The following is a 20,194-nucleotide window of genomic DNA, read 5'->3' on the forward strand; positions in this document are numbered from 1 at the left end:
CTGCACTCATCCAGGCAAGTGGAGAGTATACTATCACACTCCTGACTTGTGCCTTGTAGCTGGTGGTCAGGCCTCGAGAAGTGAGGAGGTGAGTTGCTCGCCACAGGATTCCCAGCCTCTGACCTGTTCTTGTAATCACAGTATTTGTATGTATGATAACTAATGTCTGTAGACGCAATATAAAAAGAAAGTTAGAAAAATTCTGACTCATTAGCCTTAAAAGCAGGGTAATTAGAAGTAATCATGTGGATATGTGTAAGATTCTAAAGTTTATACATAAAAGTTGTAATCCAGAGCACAACTGATACGTTAAACCACACCAGAAGGGCAAAGCTAAAGAAGGCAAGTTTCTGTACTGATATCAGGAAGCACATGTTTATCCACCTCTGTGATGTCTGTCATCCAACTGCCCTCTGGAAGTGATCTCGGGAGAAGTATACCCTTCTGTATTAATACTTCAGTATTTCTTATATGTAGGCAGAGGAATTTTACACTTCACTTAATACAATCTATCACGAGGAAGGGAAATAAAATGCGTTTCCACAGTTACCACTATAATCTTGTCAAGAATTGACTGAGACTCTGTACCAGTAAGGTGATGTCAGTAACTATATACATTTAGGATTTTGAGAAGAAAACAAGAAGTAGTAGAAAATCCCATTAAAAACCAATGACAGGTTCATTAATGTTTTACTTTATTGTGCAGCAACCAAGTGGAAGACCAGGATGTGAAAATGACCAATGAAAACCAAATTATTCATCGATCCAAGAAGAAGCAAACAGCTGACCCAGGTTCAATTTTCATCTTTTTCTCTGTTTAAGTTAGGTAAACAGCTGAGGCTGTTACACAGAATGTAATAACTGGGAGGCTTATTATGCAGAATGTAATCAAGGATGGAAAAGAAATGAAGAAATTGAATTTCAATCACCCTGAACTCTGGTTGAAGAGATTGTAGATTGACCTGAACAGAAGAAGTCAAAGGTTACATTCAATGTAGGAACCAATAACATTGCGAAAAGTTGAATTGAAGCCTTGTGGAGGCAGTACATGAGGAATGTTTGGGTCAAGGCTATCAAATTAGTGCAATCCCAGAAGGACCTACTGTGCCTCGTGCTGGGCAATTTAGGTAAAATCCATCGAGTCATGGCTTGGTGGTGCAGGAGGAAGGGTTTCGGATTCTGATGACATTGGGACCATTGGGTAGAGGGAATTGTGGAGGATGTCACCTGAACTGGCGGTCTACCAATGTGCAGCAGAATAAATAAAGAAAGAAAGAATGGATTTAGAGTACTGTAACATGTCGAGGGGAAGGTATGACAGACAGTAGCTTAACAATAATTAAGAAAAAGAGTAAAGGTATTAACTTGAGCTGCACTTGTATGAATACAAGAAGAATATTGAGTAGAACAAGTGAGCTAGAAGAACTGGCAAATATGGAGGAGATAGATGTGGGAGTATTTGAACCCTGGTTGGAATCGGATGATGATTGAGAGCTGATATAAAGAGTTTTCTGTGTCATGGGAAGGTGGATAGCATTATTACCTAGACTAGTTAAAATGGAGTTGAATGAAGGAAGTGCCACTTCAAAGAGGAACACCATGAACCAGAGTAAAAGTAGATCAGTAAAAACAGAAAATGCTGGATGAATTCAGCGGGCCTGGTAACATCTGTGAAGAGAGAAACGGAGTTAACCTTTCGAGTACAGATGACCCTTCTACAGAACTGTACAAGGGTCATATGGACTTGAAACGTTAATTCTGTTTCTCTCTCCACAGATGCTGCCAGACCAGCTGAGTTCACCCAACATTTTCTGTTTTCATTTCGGATTTCCACCATCCCAAACCTGTTCCACTCTTCAGTTTGATCAGGATAAGGCATTGTAGTTGCATGGATAGGCTGAATAACCTGGATGTGTTCTCATTAGAGCAGAGAAGGCTAAGACGATATTTGAAAGAGCTGCTTAAAATCATATGAAGGGTTCATCTAGAGTAAATAGCGAAACTTTCCAGTGACTGGTCGATAAATTTAGAGGCGCAGGACTGTACGCACCTAGTTCCATTCTTATCTATCAAAACATAGCCAAAGAATTGCTTATTTACTGAATGGAAGGCTGTGACTAGCGGCGTTCCACAGGGATCAGTTCTGGGGCCAATTCTGTTTGTGGTGTATATAGGTGATTTGGAAGAAGATGTAGCTGGTCTGATTAGTAAGTTCACAGACGACACAAAAATTGGTGGAGTTGCGGATTGTGAAGAAGATTGTCAGAGGCTACAGCAGGATATAAACTGTTTGGAGTCTTGGGCGGAGAAATGGCAGATGGAGTTTCATCCGGACAAGTGAGGTAATGCACTTTGGAGGATTACACAATAAATGGTAGAACTCTTGCGAGTACTGACAGGCAGAGAGATCTGGGCTGGCCTTCATTGGTCAGGGCATTGAATATAAAAATTGGCAAGTCATGTCCTTAGTTAGGCCTCATTTGGAATATTGTGTACAATTCTGGTCGCCACACTACCAGAAGGATAGGATGCTTTGGAGAGGGTACAAAAGTGGTTTACTAGGATGTTACCTGGTATGGAGGGCATTAGCAATGAGGAGAGGTTAGATAAATTTGGTCTGTTCTTACTGGAATGACAGAGGTTGAGAGGCGATCTGATAGAGGTCTACAAGATTATGAGTGGCATGGACATGGTGGATAGTCAGATGCTCTTTCCTAGAGTAGGAGAGTCAAGTACTAGGGGAAGTGTTTAGAACAGATGTGCGAGGCAGGTTTTGTACATAGAGGGTGGTAAATATATGGAATGCAGGTACGATAGGGGCATTTAAGGGATTTAAGGGACATCTAGCAATAAATATAAATAGGGTGGGAATGGAAGGATACAGACTCCGTAAGTGCAGACGGTTTTAGTTTAGGCAGGTACCATGGTCGGCGCAGGCTTGGAGCGCCGAAGGTCCGGTTTCTGTGCTTCTTTGTTCTTTGTACTTCTGGCATCCCCAAGGACTTATCCTTGACCTTTTCCGCTATGTTATCTAATTGCCGTACATCTGAAATAACAATGTCAATTTCCACAAGTATGCTGATGACTCCCGGCTCTACTTTATCCACCACTTCTCTCAACCCATCCACTGAATCTAAATTGTCAGATTGCAGATTGAGCCTCCGAAACCCAGTACTGGATGAGCTGAAACATTTTTCTACTAAATGTTGGGAAGTCCTTTGGTCCCCACCACAAACTCCATTCCGTACCCACTGACTCCAGAGCAGCTTTCTGAGGCTGAATCATTCTGGCCACATCCTTGGTGTCATATTTGATCCCGTTATCAACTTCTGATCACATATGCACCCTTTAGAATCATAGAATCCCAACAGTGCAGAAGGAGGCTATTCATCCCATCGGGTCTGCACAGGCCCCTGGAAAGAGCACACTATTTAAGCCCATACCTCCACCTTATCCCCATAACCCACTAACACACCTAACCTTTTGGACACTAATGGGCAATTTAGCACGGCCAATCCACCTAACCTGCAGTCTTTGGACTGTGGGAGGAACCCGGAAGAAACCCAGGCAGACACGGGGAGAAAGTGCAAACTCCACGCAGTCACCAGAGGCCAGAATTGAATCCAGGTCCCTGGAGCTGTGAGGTAGCAGTGCTAGCCACTGTGCCACCCCCTCTGTAACATTGTCCTATCTCATCCCTGCTTCAGCTCACTAGCGCTGAAACCCTTTGCTATCTCTAGACTTGACTGCTGCAGTGCATTTCTGGCTGGCCTCCCACATTCTACTCTCTGGAAAAGGTGAAACCATCCAAAACCCTGCTGCTTGTATCAGAAGTTCCATTCACTAACTACCCTGTGTTCACCTACTTAGTTGGCTCCTAGTAAAGCAACAGCTCAATTTTAAAATTCCCATCCTTGCTTCCAAAGCCCTTCATGGCCTCTTTCCTCCTCATCTCTATAATCTTCCTCCAGCGTCACTACCCTCTAAATTGTCTGATCTCCTCTAACCTTGGTATCCTGTGAATACCCGATTATAATCACTTCAGAATCGGTGGCTATGCTTTTAGTAGCCGAGGCCCTAAGCTCTGAAATTTTCTCCCTAAACTTCACCTTACCTCTTCTTCAAAACATGCCAGAAAATCTTCTTCTTTGACCAATCCTTTGATCATCTGCCTTAATTTTTCCTTATGTGACTTGGTGTCTAATTTTGTTTAATAATGCACATGTGAAGCATGTTGGGATGTTTTATTACATTAAAGGCATTTGTATAAATACAAATTAATACTGTTATTTTGGAGGAGACTTTCCTGTACAATCTCCATGGAACTATAGAAATATTACAGTGCAGGAAGAGACTATTCAGCAATGGCCAAAAAAGAGGAAAATATAAACGAGCCTCTCATTTTAATTCCACTTTCCAGACCTGGACTGCAGCCTTGCAGGTTGCAGCACTTCAGACGCAGAACCAGGTACCATAAGACATGGGAGCAGAATTAGGCCACTCAGCCCATCAGGTCTGCTCCGCCATTCAATTAAGGCTGATATTTTTCTCATCCCCATTTTCCTACCTTCTCCCCATAACCCCTGATCCCCTTATTAAACAAGAACCTATCTACCTCTGTCTTAAAGACATCAGTGGCCTCCGCAGCCTTCTGCGGCAAAGGGTTCCACAGATTCACCACTCTCTGGATGAAGAAATTCCTCCTCTTTAAATGATTTGAGCATTTCAGCCTCAACCACCAACTTTGATAGTGAATTCTAGACGCCCACCATCCTCTGGGTGAGAATGCTTCCCTCATGTCCCCTTCTCCTAATTACCTTAAATCAATGCCCCCTAGTAATTGACTCCTCAGCGAGTCTTTCCTGTGTACCCTGTCTATGCTCCTCGGAATTTTGTACACCAATTAGGTCACCCTTATCCATAGAATCCCTTCAGTGCAGGAAGCCATTCGGCCTATCGAGTCTGTACCTCCTGTTGCTCTTTTTAGCCTTAGTCTATTTGCTCTGATTACATCACCTTTGCTCACGAGTCGCCAGGTATCTTTATGATACCGCCACGTGGTTCAAGTTCAGGTTATGATTAATAATACAGCACACCGCTTAGTAAGGATTAAAACAACGGTCATTTATTATATACAACAAGCAATATTAATACACTAATACTACTATCTATATAATAAACCTATCACTACTGGCCAATACTTAACTTAGGAAGAGCCCACCAGGTCAGGAAAACGAATGGCTTGTCCAATCGGATCTGGCCCGCAGGATTCAAAAGGCTGCTACAGGTCGGTGGCTAGGTGTCTCTATCGGATAGCGATCGCTGGATTCAAACTTACAGTTGCCGGTTGCTGGTCTTGCGAAGGTCTCGAGCAGGCGAAGAGGAGAGAGAGAGAGAGATCTGAACTTGGCCCCTCACTTTTATAGGGCCCGGGGCTTCCCGCCTCCCGGGGCGGCCCTTGACCCTGAGTCCCAAGTGATTGGATTTGTTCCCAATCCCTGGGGTCGATGTGTCCAATGGTGAGGCGATTCCTCGATCGGGGGGTGGTCGTTCACCTGTCTTTGTTTCGGCAACTGCAGGCGCCGACAGGTCTGGCCCGGTATTCAATTGCTAATATGTTGCAATTGTTCCCGGGGATAGCCGATTTAACTGCAGATGTCTGGATAGATGGGCTGCTAACAGTCCTGAATGTAACTGCAAATATCTGGGTTGATGGGCTGTTGATAGCCCTGAGTATCGATCAGGGCCAACTTCCCCAGAGCCGAATATGCAATACTGTCTGCAGCTGCCTGCTTGTGCCTTGTTAGCTGCTTTTCCCAGCAGCCTTTCGGGTTAGCCATTTCAGACTGGGTTTTGACCAAATTAATCGGGACGCAGCCATTTTACGTGGCTACAACCCCGCCTTGTGATCCTAACGCGAAGCGTGAAGGATCACATAAATTTTGTCCTCTTCGTTCCCTGACCGGGGGTGGGGGGGGCACCTCCTACATGGCCACTACTCTGACCCTAGCTATGCACAAAAATTTACCTAAACAATTCTTGAGGGCGCTATGTCAGGCAGGGGCATGTGTCTAAAAAAAAATAAACTGGGAACCTCTAATTTTACCTAAACAATTCTTCAAGCATTATACAATCTTATCTCTCTAAACATACAATAACAGTCACAGCCTTTAATATATTCTTTTCTGGCTTGGCAGTCAAGCTCAGGATCATACATTTCCATACATTTTATTTTTATTTACAGGAAAAACCGCCAGTGCATGTTTCATCATTCATATGTCGCTGGGGCCTGGGGTCTGGTCATAGCCGAATATCGGGGATTGGATCCGATAGACCGGGGTTCGAGCATGATACGCTCTCCTTTTCCACTTGCGGAGGCGCATGGTCTGTACTGCACAACCGAGTATAGCCAATGCTAACAGTGCCTCAATGATGTACGATAAGGAGTACCAAGTTATGAACTTGTCACACCAGGATAATGCAGTGTGGTTGGTGACTGGGCCCTCGGTACTACTGGGCCGTGAAGTGTTAACAGTAGGGGGGTTTGGAGTGATGGGGTCCGCGTTCCCGCGCAACCAAATGTCCAGAACGAACATGTTGAGCACGATGAAAGGAGTCCTCATGGCTGTCTTCTTTCTTTCCTTTTCCTGTGTTCGCTGGTTTTCTCCGGACTTGGAGCTTCTGGAGTTCTGTAAGACAAGCGTAGTGTGTGTAAATACTTCGGTTTAATATCTGGTGTGTTAGTGTGTCTGTCCTTCTTGGGTGCCAATTAAACCCTTATAATTGGTCACAGTATGTGACTCTCCCCCCATTTTTTTTTTTTTCAAAACAAATGTTTGGACAAGGCACACTTCCCAATGGTGGACCAGTGCTATGTTTATCATCCAAATGTTCCAGGATGTAAATAGCATGTGGCAGCAACCCTAAGGTTGCCTAAATAAAATAAAACTGTTTTTGAAAGAAAAGTTTGAATGAGGTGCGTGTGGGCCGCGACGGGTAAGATTTGGGTGGAGTCCCCGGGTAGGACGGCTACCAATACCGTATCTTCCCTACCCGAGCGTTTTTGACCAACGGGGGGGGTCCCCAGGCAGGGCGGGTCTCACGCCGTTTCTCCACTGCCTGAGCAACCAAAGAACGGACAAAAATGTAGTCAGCATGGTGGGGTTACTATTCTGATTCTACCATCGAATCAGAAGAGCAGCTACGATCGGGCGTCTGGTACCCGAACCAGTATCAGCTGAAAAGCTAGTTCCTCTGAATGGGCGTCTGGTCTGGTGACCAGGTATCTGTGGACAAGTTGGTACCGCTGAACAAGCGTCTGGCTTGTCCAATTGGAAAGAGCTAAAAAGGTCAGGTGAATGGGTGTGGGGCAGTGAGAACATTCTCCTGTAGGACGAACAACATTTAACAAACAGACAGACAACGTAAAACATTCTGCAGGTTCCATCAGGAAGGACAACACTTTTCCCCAAGTGTCTCCTTTAAATCATCATATGGACACCTCAGTTCTCGGTTGCTATGGGCTCTGCCTTTTTCTTATTGAGAGTGTGTGGTAGTATGTATTGGGGGTCATGTGGGACTGGAAGCCCTCATGTCATTGGCTGACAGATCCCGGGTCCTGGTCGGCCGTTGACCTCATGCTCCGCCCTGAAGGCGAAGTATAAGAAGCCGGTGCCTTCCCCCGCAGGCCAGTTTACTATCGGGCTGCTGGGGAACAGACACGCTTAATAAAGCCTCATCGACTTCACTCTATTCGTCTCACGGAGTCTTTGTGCGCTACAATTTATTAAGCGTGTCTAAAAAGGACTATGGAGCTCAGGATCATTCCAGAATGCCTGAGGGTCAGCCCCCACGCAGTGAATGCGGCAGCAGCCTTCAAACACTGGCAGACTTGCTTCGAGGCCTACATCAGATCGACCACAGGCCGAGTCTCAGACGAACAAAAACTGCAGGTCCTGCACTCGAGGGTGAGCACGGAGATTTTCACCCTCATTGAAGACACCGACGATTTCCAGACGGCGTTCACAGCACTGAGAAGTCTCTACGTTCGCCCAGTTAACCAAATCTACGCTCGCTACCAGCTCGCGACAAGACGGCAAGCTCCCGGAGAATCGATGGACGAGTTCTACGCCGCGCTGCTGATTTTGGGACGAGCCTGCAGCTGCCCGTCGGTGAATGCAAACGAACATACGGACATGATAATGCGCGACGCTTTTGTGGCAGGTATGCAATCCTCCCAAATCCGCCAAAGACTTCTAGAAAAAGAGTCGCTAGGACTCTCAGAGGCACGGGCCCTGGCAGCCTCCCTGGACGTAGCCGCGCGTAATACCCGCTCCTACGGCCCCGACCGCGCGGCAGGCCATTGGGCCCCGTACGTACCCGTCGCGCAAACCCCCTACCCCCCCCCCCCCCGGACACCCCACAGGCTTGCGCAGTCCAAACGCCGAGTCGCACCGGAGGCGCCCGCTGTTATTTCTGCGGCCAGGCGAAGCACCCCCGACAACGCTGTCCGGCCCGCGCAGCCATCTGCAAAAGCTGCGGGAAAAAGGGCCACTATGCGGTGGTGTGCCGATCCCGCGAGGTCGCCGCCGTCCCGGGGCCACAGAGAGCCCTACAGGCAGTCTATGCCTCCCAACCCCCCCCAGCACGCCATGTGTGACCCGCAGACGACCGCCATTTTGGGTCCCGACCACCGCGGTCCCGGGAGAACTGGGAGCCCTGCACGCCGCCTACGCTCCCCAACCCCCCTCCCCACAGTCCATGTACGACCCGCCGCCGGCGCTCCCGATTTGGGTGCCGGCCAACACTCTCCACGGAGAGGAAGGGGTTTTTCGCGTCCCGAACGCCACCCTCACCCCCGTCCCGCGCCCCACGCATGACCCGCCGGCGCAACCTACCTGGACCCCGACCACCGCTGTCCCCGGCGAGGGAGCTCCGCACGGTCCCAGCGCTCGCGGCCCCACGACTGACCCGCCGGCGCAACCTACCTGGACCCCGACCACCGCTGTCCCCGGCGAGGGAGCTCCGCGCGGTCCCAGCGCTCGCGGCCCCACGACTGACCCGCCGGCGCAACCTACCTGGACCCCGACCACCGCTGTCCCCGGCGAGGGAGCTCCGCACGGTCCCAGCGCTCGCGGCCCCACGACTGACCCGCCGGCGCCGCCGACCTGGGCCCCGACCACCGCTGTCCCCGGCGAGGGAGCTCCGCGCGGTCCTAGCGCCCGCGGCCCTGACGCTCGCAGTGAAGGAACTCCGCGCGGTCCTAGCGCCCGCGGCCCTGGCGCTCGCAGTGCAGGAACTCCGCGCGGTCCTAGCGCTCCCCAGCACACCATGTGCGACCCGCAGACGCCGCCATTTTGGGTCCCGACCACCACGAGGGGAGGAGGGGCGCCGCCATCTTGGACCACCCCCGACCTGTACGACGCATGGGGGCGGCCATTTTGTCCACCCCCGACGCCATCTTGTGACTCCTCAGCCACGTGCGATGTATGGGGGCGGCCATTTTGTCCATCCCCGACGCCATCTTGGACGGCAACAACCAACCCCACCCCACTACTACAACCACGGCTCGCTTCGGTTACGCTCGATCAGGCTCGGCCCCGGACTCTCCAGACGACGACGACAACGGTCCTAATTAACGGCCACGAGACGCCATGCCTAGTCGACTCCGGGAGCACGGAAAGTTTTATACATCCCGACACGGTAAGACGCTGTTCCTTAACTACCTACCCCAGCGCACAAAAGATTTGCCTAGCTGCAGGATCCCACTCCGTACAGATCCAGGGATTCTGCATAGTTACCCTAACGGTACAGGGGAGGGATTTCAAAAACTACAAACTTAACGTCCTTCCCCAACTCTGTGCCCCCACCTTGCTGGGCTTAGATTTTCAATGAAACCTACAGAGCCTTACGTTTAAATTCGGCGGCCCCATACCCTCACTCACTATCTGCGGCCTCGCCACCCTCAAGGTGCAACCCCCGTCCTTGTTTGCGAACCTCACCCCGGATTGCAAACCCGTCGCCACTAGGAGCAGACGGTACAGCGCCCAGGACCGGACCTTCATTCGCTCCGAAGTCCAGCGGCTACTAAAGGAGGGCATAATCCAGGCCAGCAATAGTCCCTGGAGAGCGCAGGTGGTAGTAGTGAAGACAGGGGAGAAACAAAGGATGGTCATTGACTATAGCCAGACCATCAACAGGTACACACAACTAGACGCGTACCCTCTCCCCCGCATATCCGACATGGTCAATCGGATTGCCCAGTATAAAGTCTTCTCCACCGTGGACCTCAAGTCCGCCTACCATCAGCTCCCCATCCGCCCAAGTGACCGCAAGTACACAGCCTTCGAGGCTGACGGGCGATTATACCATTTCCTACGGGTCCCTTTTGGCGTCACAAACGGGGTCTCGGTCTTCCAACGGGAGATGGACCGAATGGTTGATCAACATGGGTTACGGGCCACGTTCCCGTACCTCGACAATGTAACCATCTGCGGCCACGATCAGCAGGACCACGACGCCAACCTCCAAAAATTCCTCCAGACCGCCAAAGCCTTGAACCTCACGTACAACGAGGACAAGTGCGTTTGTAGCACCGATCGGCTAGCCATTCTGGGCTACATAGTGCGCAATGGGATAATAGGCCCCGACCCCGAACGTATGCGCGCACTCATGGAATTTCCCCTCCCGCACTGCCCAAAAGCCCTGAAACGCTGCCTGGGGTGCTTTTCGTACTACGCCCAGTGGGTCCCCCAGTATGCAGACTAGGCCCGCCCCCTAATACAGACCACGACTTTCCCTCTGTCGACAGAGGCTTGCCAGGCCTTCAGCCGCATCAAAGCGGACATCTCAAAGGCCACGATGCGCGCCATCGACGAGTCCCTCCCCTTCCAGGTCGAGAGCGACGCCTCTGACGTAGCTCTAGCGGCTAACCTTAACCAAGCGGGCAGACCCGTGGCCTTCTTCTCCCGAACCCTCCACGCCTCAGAAATCCGCCACTCCTCAGTGGAAAAGGAAGCCCAAGCCATAGTGGAAGCTGTGCGACATTGGAGGCATTACCTGGCCGGCAGGAGATTCACTCTCCTCACTGACCAACGGTCGGTAACCTTCATGTTCGATAATGCACAGCGGGGCAAGATTAAAAATGACAAGATCTTAAGGTGGAGGATCGAGCTCTCCACCTTCAACTATGAGATCTTGTACCGGCCCGGAAAGCTGAACGAGCCGTCCGATGCCCTATCCCACGGCACATGTGCCAACGCACAAATTGACCGCCTCCAAACCCTCCACGAGGACCTCTGCCACCCGGGGGTCACTCGGTTTTACCACTTCATCAAGTCCCGCAATCTCCCATACTCTTTAGAGGAGGTCCGTACAGTCACAAGGGACTGCCACATCTGCGCTGAATGCAAACCGCATTTTTTCAGGCCAGGTGGAGCGCACCTGATTAAGGCTTCCCGCCCCTTTGAACGCCTCAGTCTCGATTTCAAAGGGCCCCTCCCCTCCACCGACCGCAACGCGTATTTCCTTAATGTAGTGGACGAATACTCCCGCTTCCCTTTTGCCATTCCCTGCTCCGACATGACCGCGGCCACAGTCATTAAAGCCCTGAACAGCATCTTCACGCTGTTCGGTTACCCCGCATACGTCCACAGCGACAGGGGGTCCTCTTTCATGAGTGACGAGCTGCGCCAGTTCCTGCTCAGCAAGGGCATAGCCTCAAGCAGGACGACCAGCTACAACCCCCGGGGGAACGGGCAAGTAGAAAGTGAGAACGGCACGGTCTGGAAGGCCGTCCTACTGGCCCTACGGTCCAGGGATCTCCCAGTTTCACGGTGGCAGGAGGTCCTCCCGGACGCTCTCCATTCCATCCGGTCGTTATTATGTACAAGCACTAATCAAACGCCGCACGAGCGTCTCCTTGTCTTCCCTAGGAGGTCCTCCTCTGGAACGTCGCTGCCGACCTGGCTGGCGGCCCCAGGACCCATCCTGCTCCGAAAGCACGGGCGGGCACATAAGGCGGACCCGTTGGTCGAAAGGGTTACCTCTTCCACGCAAACGCCCAGTACGCCTACGTGGAGTACCCCGACGGCCGACAGGACACGGTCTCCCTGCGGGATCTGGCGCCCGCCGGCACCACGCACCCCCCCCCGACACCATCAACCCAACCGCCCCCCTTCCTGCCACCGCCGCACCCCGCGACCGCCCCCTTCCCAGGAGGATCAGTCCCCCTCCCCTTTGCACCGACAGCTGAAACCGTGCGGCTCCCGGAGGCGACAACACTGGTACAAGCACCACCACCACCGCCGGGGCCGAGGCGATCGACCCGGACGACCAGACCGCCCGACCGACTCGTGGCGTCGATGTAGAACAAAGATGGACTGTCCAATGAACATTTTGTTTTTCCTATACCCTCTGTAAATAGTTGTAACAGGACGATACTGTCCAATACTGTACTACCATGTAACTGTTCTATCCTCCCAGGACCAGCCCTGTAAACCCTTACCACCATACGAAGCATCATCCCGCCGGGTTCATTTTTGACAAGGGGTGAATGTGGTAGTATGTATTGGGGGTCATGTGGGACTGGAAGCCCTAATGTCATTGGCTGACAGATCCCGGGTCCTGGTTGGCCGTTGACCTCATGCTCCGCCCTGAAAGCGAAGTATAAGAAGCCGGTGCCTTCTCCCGCAGGCCAGTTTACTATCGGGCTGCTGGGGAGCAGACAGGCTTAATAAAGCCTCATCGACTTCACTCTATTCGTTTCACGGAGTCTTTGTGCGCTACAGAGTGCCTGTCTGTTGGGCTCTATTGTAGCGCACAAAGACTCCGTGAGACGAATAGAGTGAAGTCGATGAGGCTTTATTAAGCGTGTCTGTTCCCCCGCAGGCCATTCTACTATCGAGCTGCGGGGGAACAGACACGCTTAATAAAGCCTCATCGACTTCACTCTATTCGTCTCACGGAGTCTTTGTGCGCTACAATTTATTAAGCGTGCCTAAAAAGGACTCTGGCGCTCAGGATCATCCCGGAATGCCTGAGGATCAGCCCCCACGCAGTGAACGCGGCAGCAGCTTTCAAGCACTGGCAGACTTGTTTTGAGGCCTACCTCAGAACGGCCACCGGCCGGGTCACAGAAGACCAAAAACTACAGGTCCTGCACTCGAGGTTAAGCACGGAGATTTTCTCCCTCATCGAAGACGCGGAGGATTTCCAGACGGCGTTCGCAGCACTGAAAAGTCTCTACGTCCGCCCAGTTAACCAAATCTACGCTCGCTACCAGCTCGCGACGAGACGGCAAAGTCCCGGAGAATCGATGGACGAATTCTACGCCGCGCTGCTGATTTTGGGACGAGCCTGCAGCTGCCCTTTGGTGAACGCAAATGAATGGCGCTGGGGGGGTTGGGGAGCGTTAGGACCGCGCGAGGCTCCCTCATCTCTGGGGACAGCGATGGTCGGGACCCAAATTGGTAGCGCCGGCGGGTCATACGTGGGGACGGAGGACGGGGGGGGGGGGGGTCTTGGGGCGCGTAAGCGGCGTGCAGGGCTCCCTGTTCTCCCGGGACCGCGGTGGTCGGGACCCAGAGCGGCTGCGCCTGCGGGTCGTACATGGGGCGCTGGGGGGGGTTGGGGAGCGTAAGCGGCTTGCAGGGCTCCCTGTTCTCCCGGGACAGCGGCGACCTCGCGGGACCGGCACACAACCGCAAAATGGCCCTTTTTCCCGCAGCTCTTGCAGATTGCTGCGCGGGCCGGGCAGCGCTGCCGGGGGTGTTTCGCCTGGCCGCAGAAATAGCAGCGGGCGCCCCCGGTGCGACTTTGCGTTTGGACCGCGCAAGCCTGTGGGGTGTCCGGGGGGGGTGGGTTTGACGCGACGGGTATGTACGGAGCCCAATGGGCTGCCGCGCGGCCGGGGCCGTAGGCGCGGGTATTACGCGCGGCCACGTCTAGAGAGGCTGCTAGGGCCCATGCCTCTGAGAGTCCTAGCGACTCTTTTTCTCGGAGTCTTTGGCGGATTTGGGAGGAATTAATACCTGCCACAAAAGCATCGCGCATTAACATGTCCGTGTGTTCATTTGCGTTCACCGAAGGGCAGCTGCAGGCTCGTCCCAAAATCAGCAGCGCGGCGTAGAATTCGTCCATCGATTCTCCGGGACTTTGCCGTCTCGTCGCGAGCTGGTAGCGAGCGTAGATTTGGTTAACTGGGCGGACGTAGAGACTTTTCAGTGCTGCGAACGCCGTCTGGAAATCCTCCGCGTCTTCGATGAGGGAGAAAATCTCCGTGCTTAACCTCGAGTGCAGGACCTGTAGTTTTTGGTCTTCTGTGACCTGGCCGGTGGCCGTTCTGAGGTAGGACTCAAAACAAGTCTGCCAGTGCTTGAAAGCTGCTGCCGCGTTCACTGCGTGGGGGCTGATCCTCAGGCATTCCGGGATGATCCTGAGCACCATAGTCCTTTTTAGGCACGCTTAATAAATTGTAGCGCACAAAGACTCCGTGAGACGAATAGAGTGAAGTCGATGAGGCTTTATTAAGCGTGTCTGTTCCCCCGCAGCTCGATAGTAGAATGGCCTGCGGGGGAGGACTCCGGCTTCTTATACTCCGCCTTCAGGGCGGAGCTAGAGGTCAATGGCCAACCAGGACCTGGGATCTGTCAGCCAATGACATTAGGGCTTCCAGTCCCACATGACCCCTAATACATACTACCACATTCACCCCTTGTCAAAAATGAACCCGGCGGGTTGTGCTTCGCATGGTGGTGAGGGTTTACAGGGCTGGTCCTGGGAGGAAAACATTCATATGGCAATACAGTATGTACAAGAAGGTATCGGGAGAAAAGCAAAATGTTCTTGTGAAAAGTCCATATATTGATTTAGATCGACGCCACGAGTCGGTCGGACGGTCTGGTCTTCCGTGTCGATCACCTCGGCCCCGGTGGTGGTGGTGGTGCTTGTACCGGTGTTGTCGTCTCCGGGAGCCTTACGGTTTCAGCTTGGGCTTTATTCTTGGTCGGGCCTGAGGGGAGGGGAACCGATCCTCCTGGGAAGGGGCGGTCGCGGGGTGCGGCGGTGGCAGGAAGGGGGGGGTTGGGTGAATGGTGTCGGGGGGGTGTGTGTGTTGCCGGCGGGCGCCAGATCCCGCAGGGAGACCGTGTCCTGTCGGCCGTCGGGGTACTCCACGTTAGCGTACTGCGGGTTCGCGTGGAGGAGGAGAACCCTTTCGACCAACGGGTCCGCCTTGTGTGCCTGCTTTCGGAGCAAGATGGGTCATGGGGCCGCCAGCCAGGTCGGCAGCGACGTCCCAGAGGAGGACCTCCTAGGGAAGACAAGGAGACGCTCATGAGGCGTTTGATTAGTGCTCGTACATAATAGCGACCGGATGGAGTGGAGAGCGTCCGGGAGGACCTCCTGCCACCGTGAAACTGGGAGGTCCCTGGACCGTAGGGCCAGTAGGACGGTCTTCCAGACCGTGCCGTTCTCCCTCTCTACTTGCCCGTTCCCCCGGGGGTTGTAGCTGGTCGTCCTGCTTGAGGCTATGCCCTTGCTGAGCAGGAACTGGCGCAGCTCGTCACTCATGAAGGAGGACCCCCTGTCGCTGTGGACGTATGCGGGGCAACCGAACAGTGTGAAGATGGTGTTCAGGGCTTTAATGACTGTGGCCGCGGTCATGTCAGAGCAGGGGATGGCGAATGGGAAGCGAGAGTACTCGTCCACCACATTAAGGAAGTATATGTTGCAGTCGGTGGAGGGGAGGGGCCCTTTGAAATCCAGACTAAGGCGTTCAAAGGGGCAGGAAGCCTTAATCAGGTGCGCACCATCCGGCCTGAAAAAATGCGGCTTGCATTCCGCGCAGATGTGGCAGTCCCTTGTGACTGTACAGACCTCCTCTAAAGAGTATGGGAGGTTGCGGGACTTGATAAAGTGGAAAAACCGAGTGACCCCCGGGTGGCAGAGGTCCTCGTGGAGGGTTTGGAGGCGGTTAATTTGTGCGTTGGCACATGTGCCGCGGGATAGGGCATCGGACGGCTCGTTCACCTTTCCTGGACGATACAAGATCTCGTAGTTGAAGGTGGAGAGCTCGATCCTCCACCTTAAGATCTTGTCGTTTTTGATTTTGCCCCGCAGTGCATTATCGAACATGAAGGCTACCGACCGTTGGTCGGTGAGGAGAGTGAATCTCCTGCCGGCCAGGTAATGCCTCCAATGTCGCACAGCTTCCACTATGGCTTGGGCTTCCTTTTCCACTGAGGAGTGGCGGATTTCTGAAGCGTGGAGGGTTCGGGAGAAAAAGGCCACGGGTCTGCCCGCTTGGTTAAGGGTGGCCGCTAGAGCTACGTCGGAGGCGTCGCTCTCGACCTGGAAGGGGAGGGACTCGTCGATGGCGCGCATCGTGGCCTTTGCGATATCCGCTTTGATGCGGCTGAAGGCCTGGCAAGCCTCTGTCGACAGAGGGAAGGTCGTGGTCTGTATTAGTGGGCGGGCCTTGTCTGCGTACTGGGGGACCCACTGGGCGTAGTATGAAAAAAACCCCAGGCAGCGTTTTAGGGCTTTTGAGCAGTGCGGGAGGGGAAATTCCATGAGGGCGCGCATACGTTCGGGTTCGGGGCCTATTATCCCATTGCGCACTACGTAGCCCAGAATGGCTAGCCGGTTGGTGCTAAAAAGGCACATGTCCTCGTTGTACGTGAGGTTCAAGGCTTTGGCGGTCTGGAGGAATTTTTGGAGGTTGGCATCGTGGTCCTGCTGGTCGTGGCCGCAGATGGTTACATTGTCGAGATACGGGAACGTGGCCCGCAACCCATGTTGATCAACCATTCGGTCCATCTCCCGTTGGAAGACCGAGACCCCGTTTGTGACGCCAAATGGGACCCTTAGGAAATGGTATAATCGCCCGTCTGCCTCGAAGGCTGTGTACTTGCGGTCACTTGGGCGGATGGGGAGCTGATGGTAGGCGGACTTGAGGTCCACGGTGGAGAAGACTTTATATTGGGCAATCCGATTGACCATGTCGGATATGCGGGAGAGAGGGTACGCGTCTAGTTGTGTGTACCTGTTTATGGTCTGGCTATAGTCTATGACCATCCTTTGTTTCTCCCCTGTATTCACTACTACCACCTGTGCTCTCCAGGGACTATTGCTGGCCTGGATTATGCCTTCCTTTAGTAGCCGCTGGACTTCGGACCGAATGAAGGTCCGGTCCTGGGCGCTGTACCGTCTGCTCCTAGTGGCAACGGGTTTGCAATCCGGGGTGAGGTTCGCAAACAAGGACGGGGGTTGCACCTTGAGGGTTGCGAGGCCGCAGATAGTGAGTGGGGGTATTGGGCCGCCGAATTTGAACGTAAGGCTCTGTAGGTTGCACTGGAAATCTAATCCCAGTAATGTGGGGGCGCAGAGTTGGGGAAGGACGTGTAGTTTGTAGTTTTTGAACTCCCTCCCCTGCACCGTTAGGGTAACTATGCAGAAACCTTGGATCTCTACGGAGTGGGATCCTGCTGCTAGGGAAATCTTTTGTGCGCTGGGATAGGTGGTCAAGGAACAGCGTCTTACCGTGTCGGGGTGGATAAAGCTCTCCGTGCTCCCGGAGTCGACTCGGCATGGTGTCTCGTGCCCGTTTATTAGCACCGTTGTCGTCGTCGTCTGGAGTGTCTGGGGCCGAGCTTGATCGAGCGTAATTGAAGCGAGACGTGGTTGTAGTAGTGGAGCGTCTTCCTCGAACCCCGTGGAGCCGTCGACACTGGGGTCCGTTGTTGCCGTCCAAGATGGCGGCGGGGATGAACAAAATGGCTGCCCCCATACATCGCACATGGCTGGGGGGTCACAAGATGGCGGCGGGGGTGGACAAAATGGCCGCCCCCACGCGTCGTACAGGTCTGGGGTTGTCCAAGATGGCGGCGCCCTTCCTCCTCTCGTGGTGGCCGGGACCCAAAATGGCGGCATCTGCGGGTCGCACATGGGGCGCTGGGGGGGGTTGGGGAGCGTTAGGACCGCGCGGGGCTCCCTCATCTCTGGGGACAGCGGTGGTCGGGACCCAAATTGGTAGCGCCGGCGGGTCATACGTGGGGACGGGGGGGGGCGGGGTTGGGGCGCGTAAGCGGCGTGCAGGGCTCCCTGTTCTCCCGGGACAGCGGCGACCTCGCGGGACCGGCACACCACCGCAAAATGGCCCTTTTTCCCGCAGCTCTTGCAGATTGCTGCGCGGGCCAGGCAGCGCTGTCGGGGGTGTTTCGCCTGGCCGCAGAAATAGCAGCAGGCGCCCCCGGTGCGACTTGGCGTTTGGACCGCGCAAGCCTGTGGGGTGTCCGGGGGGGGGGGGGCGGTGGGTTTGACGCGACGGGTATGTACTTAGCCCAATGGGCTGCTGCGCGGTCGGGGCCGTAGGCGCGGGTATTACGCGCGGCCACGTCTAGAGAGGCTGCTAGGGCCCATGCCTCTGAGAGTCCTAGCGACTCTTTTTCTAGGAGTCTTTGGCGGATTTGGGAGGAATTAATACCTGCCACAAAAGCATCGCGCATTAACATGTCCGTGTGTTCATTTGCGTTCACCGAAGGGCAGCTGCAGGCTCGTCCCAAAATCAGCAGCGCGGCGTAGAATTCGTCCATCGATTCTCCGGGACTTTGCCGTCTCGTCGCGAGCTGGTAGCGAGCGTAGATTTGGTTAACTGGGCGGACGTAGAGACTTTTCAGTGCTGCGAACGCCATCTGGAAATCCTCCGCGTCTTCGATGAGGGAGAAAATCTCCGTGCTTAACCTCGAGTGCAGGACCTGTAGTTTTTGGTCTTCTGTGACCCGGCCAGTGGCCGTTCTGAGGTAGGCCTCAAAACAAGTCTGCCAGTGCTTGAAAGCTGCTGCCGCGTTCACTGCGTGGCTGATCCTCAGGCATTCCGGGATGATCCTGAGCGCCATAGTCCTTTTTAGGCACGCTTAATAAATTGTAGCGCACAAAGACTCCGTGAGACGAATCGAGTGAAGTCGATGAGGCTTTATTAAGCGTGTCTGTTCCCCCGCTGCTCGATAGTAGAATGGCCTGCGGGGGAGGACTCCGGCTTCTTATACTCCGCCTTCAGGGCGGAGCTAGAGGTCAACGGCCAACCAGGACCCGGGATCTGTCAGCCAATGACATTAGGGCTTTCAGTCCCACATGACCCCTAATACATACTACCACATAGGGCCATTGCATTTTTTAGCAAAATGTCCCAACTGTCCGCAATTGTAGCACTCTTGCGGTTTGGCTGGGGGGCTGTTCTTTCCCTCGTTTACCCAGGCGGGGTTGTGGAGAGTGGTTCTTACTGCCTGCACGTCTGCGGCAGCTTGGTTTTCCTCGGGGGTTCTAGTTGCTGATTTGCCGTGAGCCGCTTGTTCCCAAACGCGGGACAATCTTTTGACCACCCACTTCTCATTATGAGCCTCCTCCGAGGGGTCATAATTGCTACAGGAATTCTGTCCTGCTTCCTGGCATGGGAGATAAGGGTGCGGGTCCACTTGGCCATATTGTCTGGGGACAAATGGGCACGATCTAGGTTGCCGAAAACGGCTTCAAAATGAATCCACAAGCGTCCTGCGAACACTGTGGGGTGTTCAGACTTTTTCTGTCTGCATTTATTCAGACCGTCTACGGGGTCGCCCCGGTTGTACCCGATCGCATCCAGGATGGCGGCCTGCATTTCTGCAAGGGTGCCTCCTCCTACATTCTGTGGGTCGGGAAGGGCTGCTGCGACCGATGGGTCTAAGCTGAGGACCGTGAGCTTTACCTGCTCTTTCTCATCCAGGCCGTACATGGTCGCCTGGTGTTTGACGGTGGCAAAGAAATGGTGTGGGTCTGAAGCGGGGAGGAACGGTGTGATTTTGGCACACGCGTCCCGTAATTGGGTCACTGTGAGGGGGGTGGAATATAAGACTTCCGCCTCGTCTGCTGTGGCGGTGCGGTGGGTGGTTACAGGGTTCATGGGAGCCTGTATTATCTGTTGTGTGGGGGGTGGGGGTGCTTTCCTCCTTTGGGGTTTTCCCTGCGCACATACTCCCTGAAATTATCTCTTGCAATTCTTCCCAATCAGTGCCGTCTTCCTGGTCTAAACTTTCCCCAAAGGTTTCTTGAAATCCCTTTTGGACAGAAAGCAGTGCTTTCAAGTCTGCAATCTGCTTTCGGCACTTTGCATGGTCCAAAGTACTCTGCCTTTGTTCCGTGGTTGTGGCGTGGAGCGCTC

The 20,194-nt window shown here is 53.5% G+C and overlaps 1 protein-coding gene across 6 annotated transcripts in view; it reads left to right on the forward strand.

The window, feature by feature from the left end:
- katnip (katanin interacting protein) overlaps nucleotides 1–20,194 on the forward strand; it is a 333,986-nt gene that overhangs the window by 303,746 nt on the left and 10,046 nt on the right. For all 6 annotated transcript variants that reach the window (XM_072480763.1, XM_072480761.1, XM_072480758.1 and 3 more), the window contains one exon: nucleotides 707–792. In XM_072480763.1, coding sequence (XP_072336864.1) covers nucleotides 707–792 — 86 coding nt within the window. The remainder of the gene's footprint in view (nucleotides 1–706; nucleotides 793–20,194) is intronic.

Source organism: Scyliorhinus torazame, chromosome 17 (genome assembly GCF_047496885.1).
Source record: "Scyliorhinus torazame isolate Kashiwa2021f chromosome 17, sScyTor2.1, whole genome shotgun sequence".
NCBI classification, from domain to species: domain Eukaryota; kingdom Metazoa; phylum Chordata; class Chondrichthyes; order Carcharhiniformes; family Scyliorhinidae; genus Scyliorhinus; species Scyliorhinus torazame.